Below are 19,390 nucleotides of genomic sequence, written 5' to 3' on the forward strand. Positions count from 1 at the left end.
TTTGTGATTCTTACAGAGAGCCCATTTAAGTGAGGTACACTGAAAAAAATAGCCAATATGTGTGAGTGAAGAGGTGTAGTACTACAGGGCACAGCTTTGATGTCATCTCTGGTGTTAAAAAGTGGACTGCAGCTTTTAGGGCCGAGCCTCCTCCCGGCGCAACTGGTGTACTACCGCAACAACCTACGACCTACAACACACGCTGTTCTATCGAGGATAAACTCTGTGAAACAAGTCCTGCTCTGTCTGTTATAGTGTAAAGATGGATTTTTGCTCAAAAATTTAACTACATGGCGGTAACATGGCGGAGATACTGAACTGTGATTGGTCAACATTAGACAAGATAAAGTAACCAGCTAACTCACATCTAAGAATGCTATTTCCAGTAGCTCATTATTTCCAGATCATGATTTGATTTATCTGATTATCTCTAGGTAAACAGTGTTATTGTCATGACGACTTAAATATGTAATTTTATAGAGATGAGAAATTATTATTATAATTATTATTACCTCCGCCAAGGCATAAGGCCGTGGCCCAAGCCAGTTATGTTTTCATCGGGGTTGGTGTGTTACCTCCGTCAAGGCCAAAGGCTTAAGAAGGAGTTTATGTTCTGGCCGTTGGTTTGTTTGTTGGTTTGTCTGTTCTCAGGATTATTCCAAAAGTCTGCGATGGATTTGAATTACATTTTTGGAGGGTTGGGGTGTGGCACAATGAACAATCTATTACATTTTGGTGGCGATCCAGGGTGTGTGTGTGTGTGTGGGGGGCAGCGACGTACATGAAACCTGCCTTGGCAAAGGTCTGCGCTTTCTGAGTGCACTTCTAGTTAGTTTGTTTGTCTGTTTGCAGGATTACTCCAAAAGTTTGCGATGGATTTGAATTAAATTTGTTTGGAGGGGTGGGGTGGGGTGTGGCACAACGAACAATCCATTCGATTTTGACCACCTCATGGTCAGCTGTGAGCTGTGATCTGTTTTTAAAGTCAGACACCTTGGCGGAGGTCTGCGCTCTCCGAGTGCCATTCTTGTTGTTATTATGTTTCTGAGACACAGAGGAATGTGTTGCACTGGCAGGAGTGACTTCCCCTTTAACAATGGGATATGGAAGCCTATTATCCTGAAATAATAACACATTCAAGCCTTGATACCAATATTGCAAGATTTTAATCCCAAGATAATAATAATGGTTTAATATTTCAGGTAACAAGATGATTCATTTATGAGATACCAGGCCTAAATATGGCTGCACTGAGGTTCCATACTTGTATGTAACCTCATCCTTGATGAAATGACTGTAAATCATTACAAACAAGTGCAATATTCTCCACCTGTTAATGTTTTTCCTCACCTGTTTGTAGGAGACATAGATGGGTCTGCTGAAGATGATCCACTCCACCACCTTGCTGCAGGGCGGCGTGGTCAGAGAGCCGGTGTAGCGGTAGTAACTCCCCAGCGCAGACGGCAGCAGGTCCTTCAGCACGAACGGCGCCAGGACAGTCTCTTTTTCTACATGAGAGAGGTCAGGACAGATCAATACAACATGATCAACACAACACTCGTTATTTCACTGCAAAACTACACAGACCGGTTTTTCTGGAGCCGATCCAGGTGCTGTACTGTTCCACAGCCTTTAGGTTTATGCTATTGATTTCATTTGCATTGTGCCCGCCTCGTTCGATGTCCCCTGTATTGACAGACATAATTGCGCTGAACACCTATAATTATACCTCTCTTGGTGTTGGATGGCGTACAGAAAACAATCACATCTCCAAGCCCAATATTGACACAGTGGATTTATTCACTGACTAACAATGCGTGCTCCAAACAAAAGCCCTCGCTATATGAAAAACACTGAGGTCGCTGGAGAGGAAGGAAATAAGGCCGGTCATGCAGCGGTAAGGGAGGTTTACAGCAAGAAAGTCTGTTTCCTTTCTATATGACACTTCCAGTGAGAGCAATTCAGATAACACAACACACAGCAATTAAAGTCATGTGGTAAAAACACACTACAGTGACGTTTATCAATTTCTTTTCTGAGTGGCTGGCCTTGAGCTACCGCTGACCCCAGAAGAGATGTTAATTGGATGACTAATAACTTCTGCTGGACATAATGAAAAAAAGAAAAAAATCATTCTAATGAGCTGCATGTGACATAAGAAGGGGAGCCAAATGTGATTGGCTGGTTGAATCTCATGTTTTCTGATCTAAAGAGCCCACAATAAACTGACTGGGTTGTCTTATTTCACAGTCTGTGGGTTGGTAGGAACTCCAGATACCCAGATGGATGGATGTGCACGAACACTGACAAAGAGAGTTTTTCACATGTCCCCTTTAAGCTATAGCTTTGTATTTTCCAAAGTAGCTTATTAAGATAATTCTTTCTTTCTCTCTGAGTATGAGAATCATCTGCATCGGTGGGTGTCACATGCTACAAGTACATACTCACACACTGTAGTGAAAGAGTGTAGATAATAAGTTGCATTAGCCTAGCAGGTTAACGGACTGGCTCCTTAGCTACTAGATGTTCCACTGTGTTAACCAGCTAGTTGCTAACGTTGTCTGTTTGCTGCTGAGACGAGGTTTCAATTCAATTCATTTTCATATAGCGTCGAATCATAACAGAAGTTATCTCAATATGCTTTATTGACTGTACTCTGTAATATAGAGAACCAACAAGAGATCTCCCATGAGCATGCATTCTTATGCGACAGTGGCAAGAAGAAACCCCTTTAACGGGCCGAACCAGGCTCTGGGCGGGCGGCCATCTGCCTCGACTGGTTGGTCATCTGAAAAGCCCCCCCCGCCCCCTTTCACATTATAGTCATGTGATCTGCTGTTAATATAAAAAATATTGAATAGCGCAGCTTTAAATGATGAATTAAAAGTTAAAACTAGAAAGTGTCCTGAAGAGCAATACATGGGGGTTTTATTCAGAGAAAGCTGCACAGCTGGACAGAAAGCTGTCATTCCAAACATCACCTCTTACTGCCTTAAGAGGTGAGCATTTATCTGGTGCAACTTGAAACGTTGCGTAAGATGGTCACATTTAAGACTGAATATCAGCTATTGTGTTCACACGTCATCATTCGTCTGCCTCGAAACACTCAGAACAAAACAAGCTTTGTAGATGAGGAGAGGAGGAAGTGGAAAGGGAGGGAAGGAGAGAGCGTGACAGGAGGAGGGCGGCGTTGTCATCAGAGAAGAGAAGAAGGAGCGAAGGTGTGGAAGGAGGGGTTGAAAAAAGAAAAAGAAACTGGCAACAAAGGGAGAGAAAATAAGAGATGAGAGGAAGGAGGAGAAAGCATTTGATCCACCGTTCCAATGGAAACATGTGAGGAAGGAAGGTGACAGGAAGGGAAGTAAAGAGTGAGGAAGTGTGTACGAGTGTCCGGGGCGCGGGGTGATGCGTGCAGTGGGACGGGTCACTTGACAGGGACGGCGATGGGCGGAAGGGGGAGATGCACTGTCTTTATCGCCGATGCACTGTCTTTATTGCCGACCCCCCCCCTCCCCGCCTCTTCCTCTAACTCCCCCTTCCTTCTCTTCCTCTTCACCCTCCCGCTGACAAGCCTTGTCTCCCGCTGCCTCCCCGACGCCGAGTTCAGAGATGTATTTTCAGCTCCGTCGCATCCACGCGACAGAGCGAGCCGGTGGAAGCTGGAAGAGTCGGATACGGGAGGGGGAGGGGGGGGGTGTACTTGGAGGAAGGGAGGATGACGGGACAGGCCTTATGCATCTGAATTAGTGCTCTCAAGAGCCAAACACGCTTTGGCAAACACAGGATTCAGGAAAACGTCTAAACACACGGGACACAAACTTATTGCTCTCGTGCGCTCTGTGCCACATGCAAGCATACAGCGCTTGAAAGAGGAAAAAGATGAAGATTTAGCGTGGTGAGGCAGCTTGTGCAGTTTTCTCCCAATAGCACCAGCGGTAGAGGAAGTATCAGAGACGGTGGAGAAGGGCCCAGGAAAGTGTAACATTAGATGGAGCGGAATGACAACTATTTTAATCTCAGAGTCTCCTGCGATGCATCAGAAGCTCATCTAATCAAGTCGTAATATTTCATTGCACAAGGAGGGAAAGCACACACATTTAGCACAAAGTCACATATTGGCAACACCCAAGAACTCTGACTGGCGGAGCAGAAATTGATCTTTATGACACGGTCGTACTGTCTCTGTCCAGCTCGTGACAGTGATCTGAAGAACTTTGAAACCTTTATGACAAAACTTAACAGATTCAAGTTGCACATCACCGTGCGCCAAATCACATGGTTTCAGCAGGTGAAGCTTCATTACATTAAAGCAGCAGCAGTGGGTAGAAATGAAGCAAATATGATTAAAAAAAGTTTTTTTTTATAAAACGGTCGCTATATCCTGACAGTATAGTGCATGAGACAGGTAATGTGAAAACAAGGCAAAAGTGAGCATGGTTCACAAACCCCCGCTCACTGCTTGACCCCATCTAAAGAAGGGCCTAAGGTTTTGACCTTTTGGAAAAATTTCCCAAATTTTGGGCACCCTGGACTTCTACATTTTTGTGGACTCACTGTCAACCATCAGACCAAATTTGAAGTTCCTAAGTTAAATAGTTTTCGAGTTCTGCTCCGGAAACGAAAGTGTGACACGCGGAACGCTATATATCAACTCGATAAGTCAATCTCAATCTGGCTATGAGCGCGTTCACATAAAAGGTAGTGGGGTTTTTTGCAGCACATGACCAATCACAAACATGGACAAGTCTACTGTTAGCAGAGCTTCTTCATATTAGGACAATTATGAAGAAGTTAAACACATAATCCCGACTAAAAGCCACACATTTGAAGCTGCCAAATACAGAAAGGACGGCTGGCAAAAGAAAAAAAATGTCAATGTGTGAATGTCTATATTATTAACAGACTGATCACTGCCCCATCTAGAGCACAATAGATCTGACTTTAATTAAGCTACAGTGTATATTCCGTTAAATTAATGTGTAGTTTATAGAATAGAATGGCAGAGAGGGGGATACTTCATTATTGATTTGTGGCGTTTACGTCTCTTTTATCCTTCTTTCAGCTGTGTCTCTGACTCCGGTGGATATATATTGTATACCCTGCTGGGCCACCCCCCCCCTTGTTGCCACTTTGTGCCACCTGAAAATGCTGAAGGTCGCACAATGCAACTCTTGAAAGAAAGAGACTTTAAGAAAAGACACCCTGAATCGAACAAGGCCTGGCAACGCTGCCACCATGAGCCTCACCAGCCAGAGGGAGGGGAAATGGACAGCTCTTCCCATCCTGTTGACCACCGGCCCACTGCGAGCCCAACTCCTTATAACACGCTGAGATCGGCACACAGCCGAACTGAGAAGCCAGGAACCGAAGAATTATCTCTCTGGCTGCTCTGCCCTCCTGCCTCTGGTTCCTGAATCCTAACCTATATGACCTGTGCCCTGCAGCTCCGCTGTGTGATGCACATCGTGCTGAACACTTGGTTCCAGCAACTACGAAGAAAAGGAGACTTTAAATGTGACTCCCTCCAGCTACGAAAGAAAGGGGGGATGAGATTACACAGCGACTCACTGCAGCAGAAATCGTGAGATGGAGACGGAGAAAAACGATTCACGCTGAACCGCGTCGAGGGAGACGAAACGACAATCTCCGAAGATGCTGGAGAACGCCGAAGAGAGCCGCTGCTGAAGAGAAACGAAACGGAGCCGATCATGTCCAAAATGCTGAGGTCCAAACAAAACCTGCTGCCACTCCCGCCAGTTTACTTTTCATCTGTCCATCAGAACCGTCAGGTGATATCAATACATTTTCAGATGTAAAGGAGTTTGATGTTACCAAACAAATTTAGAGCCATAAATAAGTAATGTTAGTTTAAGAAGCTGATATTGGATATTATAATGCAAAACTAATGTAAGGCAGGCTTCTCGCTACCTTAACTATAAACTTACTTGTTACTTAATTAAACTACTGTAGGGCTGTGGGTAAAGCAAAAGCACGGGGAGAGCTTGGTCTGTGCAGCAGGATCCACTTTAATGTCTCAACTTAAGCATAGGACAATTGAACACCGATAACCTAAAGGTGGCACATCACTTCTTACTCCATATCACTCCGCCAATCTTAATCATCACTCACTTTACAAGCACATAAGGTGCGCCAAATTATATAGTTCCATATCTAACTTAAAGAGCAGAATACAATATGTATACTGTATAAAATAAGTCTTTACAAAAATAAATCTAATCTTACACTAATTAAGAAATTCATCAACAAGCTTATGCCTAAAATAGGATCTCACCTAAATATAGAATTAATATGAAACTGCTTCACAATCTTACATTGAAACTACATTTATATATTATATATATATATATATATATATATATATATATATAATATATAAATTGTCCATGTTTTTCCAAAATTGGGTGGCGTCCTAAATGGAATCTAATGTTAAAATATGTTATTTAAACTAAGTGTGTATGATAGCTGAAGCTGAGTGTCATCACTCTCCGTCACGCTTGTGCATCAATTCAGGGGTTTACGATTCATAATCTACATAGATAACGAGCATCGGTCAAAACTAGTGAGGCGACACACGTCAGCTAAAACCACAATATTCACTATTCACTGGACTCTATTTCACCAGCTTGGCAGTAATGTTAGCTGACCAGACGAAGGTCTCTCCATGAATCGAGGATGATACTGTGTTTTCCTGCTTCAAACTCCCGACCACGGCCGGAGGGAACAGGGGAGACACCGGAGTTTTGGTCAGAGACGATAACGTTTCTCGCTGCGGAGCCCCGTCACTTCACAAGACACGGGAAACCTCTGTTGGTCTGGAGGAGCTGCAGCAGTTATTTCTGCACAAACCTCCACTGTACATTCACTAGATATTCTCAGAGCTAAACTAACTCTTCTGCAGTGTGGAGTGTGCGCGCATGAGAGGTGGAGCGAGAGAGCGAGTGAGAACGAGCGCGGTGTGTGAGTGAAGGCAAGCAGGCAGAGGAGCAGATACTCCGGCCCTGGAGACCAAAGCTACGGTCTCCCCTGTGTCTTCTGACCGTGGTCGGGAAGCCGAACAGTTGACACTGTTTTGGAAGACGGGCTTCACTAGATATAACTTTGCGGTTTTGGTGCTTCTGTGTAATTTGTGCTGGAGTCCGATTCTGAACAGCGTAGCCACACGCGAGCGCGCACGGGACACCGACCCGCAATAATTTATACGTGTAAGAAGTTACAAACAGTACCTTTAATTATTCATTATTAAAACTGCTACAATCGTCATCGTTCCCTAAACTTCAACCTGCAGTGCAGAACTTTTGTCTCTTTTGTCATAACTAATGTGTAGTTTTGTGACCAAACAATAACTACACTTAAATTGAATCATTATTGACGTTACAGAGCTGTCTGTCATTGTCTGTTATAAACGTTGTTGTTACTACCACATTACATTGTGGGATATTTATGCTGGCAAAGTGTCCAGCGTTGCATACTGTAATATTTCACTTGAAATTATATGCAATCCATATACTAAGGTTTTCGGACATACTACAAAATCTCACATACTGTTTTAGCTACTAAATAGCATGTCAGTGTGGCATTTGGGACACAACCCTGGAACAAGCTAGTGGACCTTACTGTTTCCAATAGGGAGCTTTCACACTCTACTTGGTTATGGTTAGGAAAAAGGTTATGGTTAAAATAAAGATGCAGGCCACATCATGTTAAGCATTCAAAGAAATGACCAATACAGTGATTTTCTGATGGGGACAAAATGAGTCTATGTCAAACTCACAGCAACTACTGGTCTCCAAAAATGACACCGTTTTGATGGGTGTCACAAAAAATGTATCAGAGTCATCACAATCTGTAGAATGGTGTGTGAAAGCAAAGCTTTGCAGTATTTTGTAGCAGTGAAATGCAGGGGAGATGAAGTGAATATTCACAGGACTGAAGTGTAATGTGACTGCACCTTTAGGTTCATACTAAGAGACTAACTAGATACATTTGTACTAATCAGCCCCCCAAAAATAAGGCTCCCCCAGAAGCTACGGTGTAATTAGAACACTGTAATTTACCATCTATATAATGTTTTTTTGGTAAAATATATCCAACATTGAATGACTTCAGATCTAAAATGTTATTCCTTCATTTAACGCAGAGATTTCAAATTGGCAGACAAAAAAAAAACTTGTCTGCCACAGTGGCAGGAAGTGAAAAAAGTTCATTTCAGACCCTGGTTACAGCGATCACAGCTGGCATACAGGCCAGGATGGAGACTGTGCAGTACTTACATCAGTGTATTGAAAGTAGTGAAAGCCTATAGCCAGAATTGGAGAAAATGACATGTGTTGTGCATATGTTGATGATGACGTTGTGTTCTTCCATAAGAAGCTTAAGGACATGGTAGTGTAAAGATTACAACGTGTTTCCAAAGCTCCTGTAATACAAGGGAAGGAAATTGAATTGGCAGACAGCTGAAGAAGAGCAAATTGTTTTTTGAAGACAAATACAAATGCAGCTTGTTAAGTAGCCAACCTGAGGGGTTTTCTTTTCCTGCAGAAAAACGAACATCATTTAACATGTCTGGTAACATGATGACTTTTTTGATTGAAAACATTTTTTATTTAAATCTTGTGCCCACGCCTGATTTGGCAGCTTGAGATAAAGCAGAATATCGGAGCTGGGACTGACCCTAACCACAGTTAGCCACATATTTTTAATGTTGAACATCTTATAAATGTTTGATTCTTCAATATCTCAACAGCTACTGGATGGATTGACATGGGATTTACTACAGATATGAGCGGTCCTCAGAGGATAAATCCTACTGACTTCAGTGATCCCTTGGCTTTTACTTTAGCACCAGCAAGTCAAAAATTAACACTTAATCTGTGAAATATCTCAACATCTACTTGATGAAGCGGCACAACGTTTGATACAGACATTCGTTGTTCGCCACCATTTGTGGATTTGAGTGAAATGACAGCTAATGTATAGATTGCAATGAAATATGCTACACATGTTCAAGTATAGGCCTTCCCCTCGGGATGGATTTGAATCACTTTGGTGATCCTGACAGAGCCATCATCTGGTCAAAAATGTAATTTCATTTGCAAAACTAATGAAAGAAGGGAACGTGGACACCTCCTCAATAAATTATAACCTTGTAACTAATAATTAGAATAATTACAATTACCATTCTACATGAAAGATCAGTAATCAAATCAGGCCTGCATCTTTACTTACTAAATAAAAATAGTGTGCACATTATTATTAAAACAGCATGTTAGTGTTTCTATTTGACCCTTTTTGGGAGAACATTACACCTCCATGCGTGGCTGAAAATGATGATATTCCATATCAAACAGCCCCTGTTAGCTGCCTAAAATAAGTGCTGGTGTCAGAATGAATTAGGTGTTTGTTTGCCTCTAGTGTTACCATGAGCACACAACCATTAAGCATCTACGATGAATCAGTGTAAATACAGTAGAGTCATTGATTTCTGAACTCTGATTCAGAAAGTGGATCTTGGAAAAGTCATATAGTGATGATGTGTTTCGATTATTAGGATTTTATGTTGTGTTATTTATGTATGTATTGCATGAACCTATAGTTACACCTTTGACAATAATGTTTTAATTAAATTAAAAGGTCATGAATGTTACTTCTCTCAGCATTAGCACATTAGCCGTAGCATTAGTTTTGCATAAATTAGTAGTTTTCTTTCATGAGATTTTCCTCCTTTGACCTTCTAACATAAAGAAACAAGTGAATGAGAACATTCTGATTAAACTAGTTTAGTTATTTCAGTATGTGTGGAAAGGGATAGTCCAGATATTTAAGGCATTTCAAATGTCTTTTCTTGAGTGTGTGTGTGTCTGAAATGTTTGATTACATTTCAAGAACAAGGCCTTTTCTGACACAGTGTACAGACTATAGAGCTGCTAACCTGGTGTGTGTCTAGGGGCTAATAAGATAAGATAAGATATTCCTTTATTAGTCCCCCAGCGGGGGATTCAGTAATATCTTGTTGGTCACCCAAGGAGCCACCTAATAATACTGAGTTGCAGGGACAACAGCCAATACTTTTTATTCACTGCATCCATTTCTATACAATGTTTTTGCTGTATTTCTTTTGCTTTCTTTTGTTAGTGGGCTTCAAGAGTAGCTGAAAGGACTAATTTGAAATTGGGAAATATGCTTATTCACTTTTTCTCCAGAGAGTTAGACGAGAAATCATAATCTCAGGTCTGTGTGTTACGTACGGGGCTGGAGCTGGGAGGCAATGAGCTTAGCTTAAACCGTAAAATTGGAAGCAGTGGAAACAGCTACGTTCTGACCAAAGTAACAAAGTGAAAACTTGTTAAGCTCACTAATTAACGCATATCTTGTTTGTGTAATCCGTACCAGCACGGTAGTACTGCTGAGCAGATGGATAAACTCTTGTTCATTAAGACGTTTTCCTTCTAAAAGTAGAAATCGCATTTCTGTTTGTGTGCTGATTAAACCGATGTCTTGGTAAGTGTACTGTTGAGTTTTGGATGGAGCCAGGCTAGCAGTTTCCCCCTGTTTCCAATCTGTACGCTAAACTAAGCTAAGATAATCACCTCTGGGCTTATAAAAACAAATAGGCGTATTTCCCTAAATTAACTATTCTTTTAAAATAAAAAGCAGTGTTTCACTGTTCTCTTCTGGCCTAAATCTGCTTGTCTGCTCTACCTTAGAACAAGGACTGGGCTCTAGTTCTACAGTTAAACAGTGATGTCACAGTGTAATGACAAACCATGAGTATCCATCTACATCACTACAATGTGAAAATTTCAGCTGCTGGATGTGATGTCTGTTTTCACTGGTTGGAAACAGAAAAAAATGGGCACATAACTGACAGGGACAACTCTTAAATTAACATTACTTCTTTGACCTACATGACAAACATCAACTAACGGACCCTGGCAACCATCACCATGCCTGTGTCGACTGAAAATTACGTCAGTGGGACGGACACGTCATTTGCTACTGATTGGGTACAACAAACGTCCCATATCTAACACTTACTGTGTTCTCCTTTCTAAGGTTGTGTCAAGATGGTAACCCTTAATTTGTGAAACTCCTGCGAAATGACTCTTGACCTCTAATAGTTAGGGTTAGACATTGACCTCTAATAGTTAAGGTTAAGCATTGACCTTGAATGGTAAAGCTTAGACATTGACCTCCAATAGTTAACGTTAGGCATTGACCTTGAATGGTTAAGGTTAGACATTGACCTCCAATAGTTAACGTTAGGCATTGACCTCTAATAGTTAAGCTTAGGCATTGACTTTGAATGGTTAAGGTTAGACATTGACCTCTAATAGTTAAGGTTAGGCATTGACCTCTAATAGTTAAGGTTAGACATTGACCTCTAATAGTTAAGGTTAGACATTGACATCTAATAGTTAAGGTTAGGCATTGACATCTAATAGTTAAGGTTAGACATTGACCTCTAATAGTTAAGGTTAGACATTGACCTCTAATAGTTAAGGTTAGACATTGACATCTAATAGTTAAGGTTAGGCATTGACATCTAATAGTTAAGGTTAGGCATTGACCTTGAATGGTTAAGGTTAGACATTGACCTCCAATAGTTAAGGTTAGACATTGACCTCTAATAGTTAAGGTTAGACATTGACCTCTAATAGTTAAGGTTAGACATTGACATCTAATAGTTAAGGTTAGGCATTGACATCTAATAGTTAAGGTTAGGCATTGACATCTAATAGTTAAGGTTAGGCATTGACCTTGAATGGTTAAGGTTAGACATTGACCTCCAATAGTTAAGGTTAGACATTGACCTCCAATATGAGCCGTCTGGCAGTGAGTCTCACATGTGTGAACTCTATAGTCCTTTGGACTGGAGAAGAGGGACATGAGCAAGCAAACTATAGCAGCACTACATGTCGTGAGATTTCACAGGATTGTGCTCTAAGAAGTGTGTGTTTGTGGCATGTCCAGTAGAGCACAGTGCATAGAGGGACAGAGAGGGAGGCTTTTGGGATGTTGCCTTTGCTAACCTGCAGCATAAAGCTGTATATTTACACCCCCCCCCCCCTCTCTGTGTCAGCACTGTGTCATTTCCTCTGTTTATCTCTTCAAGTGTCTGTGCTCTCTCTGCTCTCACGTCACAGTGCTGAAATGAAGCCATTCCTCCTCACCAGCACATATTACAAGTCCATTAATTCACTATCTCACTCACGGCACAGAGTCTCCTCTGACTTGGCACTCTGCGACCCTGATTGGCAATTAATTCTAACGGGTGTACAATGCCTACGGTGGTTTCTCCTGATTTGAGGTACTGTGTCGACCCTGTGGCACTTTCTATAGGAATTCAAAGAAGAGAAATTCAGTGTTTCTCCCCTTGTCTCTCTCCGTCTGTAGGCCTACTACTGTACCAGTACGTATACCAGTCCTTTGCCGATGTGGTTTTAATCCCAAAGCGCTCTCTTTCACATCAGGTCTGATGTGGCTCCGCTGCACAGTGCTTGCATGTTAAGCTTCTTTTTCATCCTCTCTTCAATAGGATTTCCAGAAATTTGGGGCAGGCACATCTATTTATCCGTCCTCCTTTCTTTCTTATGGTGCATTTTTGAGGATTTTATTCACAGCCTCCATCTTGATTTTTAGTGTATACTTGAGCAGTTTTGGCGTGACGGTAGTTTGCGATGCCAAGATGTTTTAAGACCATCATTTTGGACCAGCAGGTATTTACAGTTTTTGGTTTGATCAGCACACATTTCCTTCAGACTTTCTGGTGCACTGCATCTCAAACACGCCTCACTGAACAGAATCCTCATTCTCTTCTTCAAGAACAAGGTGAACTAACTTGATTTTCCCTGGATATTTCTTTTTCTATATCTCAAAAACTACTTTCCGGATTGCAGCGGAATTCAGTATCGATATTAACCTTCTGAGACCTGCGGGCTCAGTTTTGACGTTCCATAGTTACTGTATGCTAAATGTTGGCAAGGGAAAAACTGGCATGGCCATTTTCACAGGGGTCCCCTCAAGATATGTAATTGAGAATCGGTTCTATGGATATGATAATCACGTGCAGTGTTTTGCATCCAGTATAAATGTGTTATTTTAGCCTATTCTAAAAAAATGAGGTATTTGGATGTTTCTGCATACTGGGGTGCATAAACAGCCTTGGAATTACATACATTGGGTATCACTGTAAAGCTGAGACTCTTGTGGATCCAATGAGCCCAACTGTATTCATGTGTGCCATTGCCAATGCCATTTCATTGTAGTGAGACCATTATTGAAACTTGACATCACTGAGACCATAGGGCATTCAGAAGATAGATTGGCTAGATTGACAATAAGGGGATTTGTGAGCAGTTTACACAACACAAGAGCTCAACATCCAATGACAGAAAAATGCAATCCAATCGCAGAAATCTCCAAATATCAAAAGTGTTTGATATCAAATCACAGCATGGCTTTTTCTATAGTGTTCCTAAAGGTCTTCTTCCACTTCTACTATATGTGACATCTACCGTTGACCTTTTATCTCCCGCTAAAGACCCCCTGATGATGATATCCATGATATATAACGATGATTGTGATTATAATGATCACTGTTGTTGGGTGTGGTTATGGAGCATCAGAGGACAGCAGTGTGACTTCATTGATTATTTAAATCTAATATTTTTTCTCCTGTATTTTCAAAAATGGCATTAAGGGGAGCTTTATTCATTTATCTTATCATGACACCACTGCCATTACATCCTGTCATTGCATCCCGAAATAAATGAGTTTGAGCGGACCCACCTTATAAATGTGCTTCAGTTACCACCAACTCCCTGAAGACGCTAATAATCTCACTGTAACTGCGTGCGGCTATCAGCGCTGATCTTTGGAACTGTTTTTGCAATGAGGCTCATTTGCATAGAAAGGGGCTGATTTAGCGCCAAACGGCTGCATATTACCTCATTTAAATATGTTGCAAACAGCACAGGAGCACCGAGACGCTGTCTGCTTGGCGGCACAGGTAGATTTCACCCTCTGCGGGTGCTGCGAGGATTACACCGTTTCTTTTTGTCTTATTTGCAACAGGTTTAACGAACGCAAACGCAGAGCAATTCTTGTGTGAATTCGCCCCTAAGTATGTTTTTTGTGCATATTACAATGTATATTATTTCCCTAGACATCAGTCATGCTGTCTGCTTTGACATTGTGACTTACGGTACATTAATACTGGGAATATATCATGTGCATTATATATTCTATCAATGCTGTTCACCAGAAATTGTTGAATAGTGTCTCCAGTCATCACGTCTATGGTGGTAATGATGAGTAATACACTTTGACAGCAGGATCTTTATCTACTCTTTCTCTTCTAATACCTGAGCATACCTTATATAGTGAGTGTTTGAACATTTTCCCTGTCATGTAGTGATCATGTTCACATGTAGTGATCATGTTCACATGTAGTGATCATGTCGTCTCTAGATAATACAGAATTCGCTGCTGCCAACATTACAATGAAAAGCACAAGAGAGCTATCACCTCGCTCCTCATCATCCTCCTCCTCGTCATCATCATCCCAGCACATCATTATCAGGCTTTGCATCTTGCCTCCAAAGTCCCCGCAAACCCTTCTGCAGACAATGGGCTCCTCTCTTCGCCGCCGAAGCCTTTCATGAGTCCGCTATGTAAATCAGACTCAGCCATTTCTGCCGGGGCTGATTTCACAGGGATGGCGCGGCGCCGCTCGCTGGCTAACTAGTCAGAGGGCATTTGTTCTAGCGAGGTTTCATGTAAAATGCATCAAGGCATGGGGGTACAAAGACAGAGGAGTCAGACCTGTGGTGCATGTCCACCAGACGAGCACCAGCAACGAGAGAAGAAGAGCGCTGTGAAAAATTTAACCACCCGCTGCTCCATAGAGTAGCACCGGCGGAGACGGGGCAAATTAGCCGACCACCTTCCCCGTGGGAGAGATGGGAACGTGGCCTTGATTGAACTTGAGTGGTCTTTGTGTTAGATGAATTATGGAGGCGGAGTCGTTTTTTTCCGAGAGAGCTGAGCAGGAGATAAAGTGCGAGTATCACGCGGTGGGGTTTTATCAAAGTTTTTTTTATTTGTGTATGCCGAAGCTCTAAAATTCACTCTGAAGCCGTTCTGTTGTTGCGAGGCGAGCGGAGGGCCTTTGGGGGGGACAAGACAGAACATTGCTTTAGGATAAATGTTTTGATCATGACAGGGATGCACTTCAGGGCTGCGTGCAGGAGACAACTGTTTTTGACTGAGGGCATACGGTGCTAACAAAACACCATGTAAAATCCTCTAATTTATTTTCAGAAAAAAAAATCATCCCAGAAGTCCTAATTTATGGTGAATATACTGTATGTGAGGCACTAAATCATGCAAAAAGCTTCTTGATGAGGAGCACAATCAAGGCTAGAGCACCCCGCAGCTAAAGTATGATAAAATATTAGATATTTATACCACTAAGGTCCAACATACACTTGAGTTTTCTTACTTAAAGTGTAACATCACATCGTGGCCTCATAGTGACCTTGTGAATTAAAGTAACACCTGACACTTTGCTCTCCACATGTGCAGATTCACTTCCTCCAAAGCACTGCCCATGCTGTGGACCTGGCACTCACCTTCCCTCCTGTAATTGATGGTCAGCAGTGCAGATGAGCAGATTAATGTTCTATATAAAGCTGCTCAGACTGTCATTCATGGCAGCTGTGATTTGAGGTGAGAAGCTATAGCCTCTGTGTCTCTTACGGGCTGCTGGTTCTCATAACCAGAAAGTGTATTTTGTAAAACTGAGGCCCTAATTAAAAGACGAACTGGGACTGGACCAGAGTTAGCTTAACTCACCTCATGATAAAATTGTACTGGCAAACAACAGCTCCATGCACACTGTTAACACTTACATTTAAAGGTCCCATATTGTGCTCATTTTCAGGTTCATGTTTGCATTTTGGGTTTCTACTAGAACATGTTTACATGCTTTAATGATAAAAAAACACATTCGTTTTCTCATATGGTCTGTCTAAATATACCTGTATTCACGCTCTGTCTGAAACGCTCCGTTTTAGCGCATCTCAACGGAATGGCAACGGAATTGCGTTGCTTGGAAATAGCTTGGGTCCATGTTTACATTCTGTCAGCTGATGTCATTCACATACACTGCAACAGGAAATAAACTGGGACACATTTAGAATGTTTACGTTTAAAACAGTGAAATGGTCTAAATATTGTAGATTTGTGACATCACAAATGGACAGAAATCCTAACGGTTTGTTTCAAACGCACAGTTTCTAAATACGGGCTGTGTGTATTTCTCCATGGATTGAGTGTTTTGATACTTTCACAGTATTTATATATCACTTTAACCTGCTTTATAAAATAAAAGACATGAAAATCTCCCTTTTTACAATATGGGACCTTTAATGCATAGCTATGTTTTGGTGCAGGACCTTGGTCAGACATTTTCATATAACATGTGATAACAAGTTTCCGATAGTTTACAGGAGCAGGAACTTGATTCATCACTTGTTCTTTAACACACATTTGAACGTAGGTGTGCAAAGATCGTTTTCCTCGGATAAAATTACACCCGCCAAAGTAATTGAGATCTCAGAACATGGTGACTTTGCTACAGCAAAGTCTGATGAGACGAGAAACACTATCTAAACCACTTTATTTAACAGGGCAAATTGAAAGTGAGCGGACTTTAAATGTCAGTACTAATCCCTCATTGTGCAGAAAAAACTAACTATGGTGTTAAGTGTTGTGTGTCAAAGTTGAAGCAGGAAGTTGAAGCCTGTGGAAGTAAGCATGCCTGTAACTTTAAGGTCTGTATACTGTGATTGACAGTTTAGGTAATAGTCTAATTTACTGTTCTTTCCCAACTAAGTTGCTCTGTCTGACTTCTTTTTAGCGATGGCGCAGTGTTCCCACATCTCAGGAAGTAACTGTGTGTTTTATTTTTACAGATTGCCTAATGATTGCCCAAACGATGAAAATAAAATCCAAGTTGTAATTCACTAGAAATATCCTTTCATTTATTTAACCTACATAAAAGTAGTAATGCATAGGCTGTGTTTCCCACTAATTACCTAGACTGTGGCAGCGCGCCAGATTCTATTTTGTACCGTCACAGTTTCATAATGAACTGAAAATATTTTTTACACTTCTTAACGGGTGGGTTGGCTGACTGGCTTTCGCCACATCTCCACCCGTCTTCAAACACAGAGCCCGTCTCGGTTACCATGCTCTGTGAGTGTGACTTTTGTTGTCATGTCATCACCGTTCATATCTATACAACCAAAGTGTGCATGATTAAAGTGTTTACTATAGAGCACAGTGGTGGAGGAAACACTCTAATCTTTTACTTAAAGGTTCTATATACAGGATCCAGAGCATTAATATATCATCAACAACTATTGTCTATATGTAAAGATGTAGAGGAGTAATATCTATATAAACTGGAAAAACAAAGTTTGGAAACGTGTGTTTGGTGGATTATTTCTCTGTTGTTACAATGCTAATGGTCATTGTATTTTCCATCGTTGGAAAGCCTGTTTATTTACCTTCGCAATGATGTCCAACTTGTAAGGATCGTGCATTTGTGGGATGAGCAGCACAGCTGATTATGTGGGGAGCGCCATTGGCAGAGCATTTTGGCAAATTTTTCTTGGGTGCTACCCACATAATCAGCTGTGCTGCTCATCTCACAAATACATGATCCTTACAAGTTGGACATCATTGCAAAGGTAAATAAACAGGCTTTCCAACAATGTAAAATACAATGACAATTAGCATTGTAACAACAGAGAAATAATCCACCAAACACAAGTTTCCAAACTTTGTTTTTCCAGTATATGTATATATTCAGAAAAATCAAAAGTCCTACAATTCTGGCTGTGTCATGAGCCAATATCATCGTGTGATAATGGGCACTGGGACTGGCACTCACCATGATGGACCACACCCTTCAGGCCGTGGATTATGGGGTCGACAGCTGGATTGTCCTTCCCTCCCACCTGAGGAACACACAAAACATACGGTGATTAACACATAGCATTATTATTCATAGAAAACAAACAATCCACAACAAAATAAGTTTCCCTTGAAATGTAATTCACAACGCAGTTTCGTTGTTTGGGGACATAATGTTTAGGAGACTGTATATATACTGTATACTACCACTAAAGCACAAGTATAAATGATACATGACTTGTTCTAACATGTATACCTTATATCTCCCTTGCATTTACACATGGTACTGATAAGGAAGCTCAAATCTGCCCACAATATGATTGGATGTGAATTACGTCATCAGAACTGGCAGACTTGTCAACAAATGTAGTAAAGCCCAAGTCAAAGGAAGTGATGTGGGACACTGTCAAGGGAGAGCAATAAAGTGTGAGGGGAGGGACAGCAACAGGCATCTGGTAACCTTAAAGGTCCCATATTATAAAAAAGTGAGATTTTCATGTTTTGTTTTATTATAAAGCAGGCTTAAGTCCAATATAAATACTGTGCAAGTATCGAAACGCTCAACCCACAGGGAAATACACACAGCCCGTATTCAGAAACTCTGCATTTGAAACAAGCTGTCAGGATTTCTGTCCATTTGTGATGTCACAAATATACAATATTTAGACCCTTTACACAGTTTTAAACGTAAACATTCTAAATGTGTCCCAGTTTATTCCTGGTTGCAGTGTATGTGAATGTCATCAGCTGACAGGAAGTACACATGGACCCAAGCTGTTGCCTAGCAACGCAATTCTGTTGCAATTTGCAATTCCGTGAAAATGCGCTAAAACAGAGCGTTTCAGACAGAGGTTAAATACAGGTATATTAAGGCCGACAGTATGATGAAAATAAAGTTTTTTTTTAAATTACAGCATGTAAACATGTTCTAGTAGTGCCTCCAATGGTAAAGTAACCCTTATCTAGCACGTCATAGCAGGCCCTCAAGAGTTTCCCGAAGTGATGCTGCTGTACGGGCATTTCTTATTTTTCCTTTGCAGTTGATGGTCTCCTCTCCACCTCCAGATGCAGCCTGGACAATCCCTTAGTATCCGGATTGCAGTGTTTTAAAAGTAAATGTTAATACCAGGTGGAAATATAGCCGCTGTCTGAGGCTGCCTGACTGTGACATTAAAGTAAAGTGTGACGCATTGAGCCAGACATTTTTTTAATGTTTTTAAATATTTATGTACAGCTAAAAAAGCACCAGATGATTATGTGATGTTGCATTGGAAAATGATTCTCTCTCTCTGCTAGTCTCTATGTGATCGCCCCCTAATGGACAATGTGAGTTTGTACAGCTGATAAAGAAAGTAAAACACTGAATGAGAAAGTGACCTAAGGGAAG

At 41.3% G+C, this 19,390-nt stretch overlaps 1 protein-coding gene across 3 annotated transcripts in view; it reads right to left on the reverse strand.

Annotated features, from left to right (window-relative positions):
• LOC141775169 (receptor-type tyrosine-protein phosphatase gamma-like) overlaps positions 1 to 19,390 on the reverse strand; it is a 457,885-nt gene that overhangs the window by 84,128 nt on the left and 354,367 nt on the right. For all 3 annotated transcript variants that reach the window (XM_074648278.1, XM_074648289.1, XM_074648268.1), the window contains exons 6-7: positions 17,981 to 18,047; positions 1,351 to 1,508 (exon numbers count right to left, since the gene is read on the reverse strand). In XM_074648278.1, coding sequence (XP_074504379.1) covers positions 1,351 to 1,508; positions 17,981 to 18,047 — 225 coding nt within the window. The remainder of the gene's footprint in view (positions 1 to 1,350; positions 1,509 to 17,980; positions 18,048 to 19,390) is intronic.

The sequence above is a fragment of the Sebastes fasciatus genome, chromosome 1 (genome assembly GCF_043250625.1).
Source record: "Sebastes fasciatus isolate fSebFas1 chromosome 1, fSebFas1.pri, whole genome shotgun sequence".
Taxonomy (NCBI): Eukaryota; Metazoa; Chordata; class Actinopteri; order Perciformes; family Sebastidae; genus Sebastes; species Sebastes fasciatus.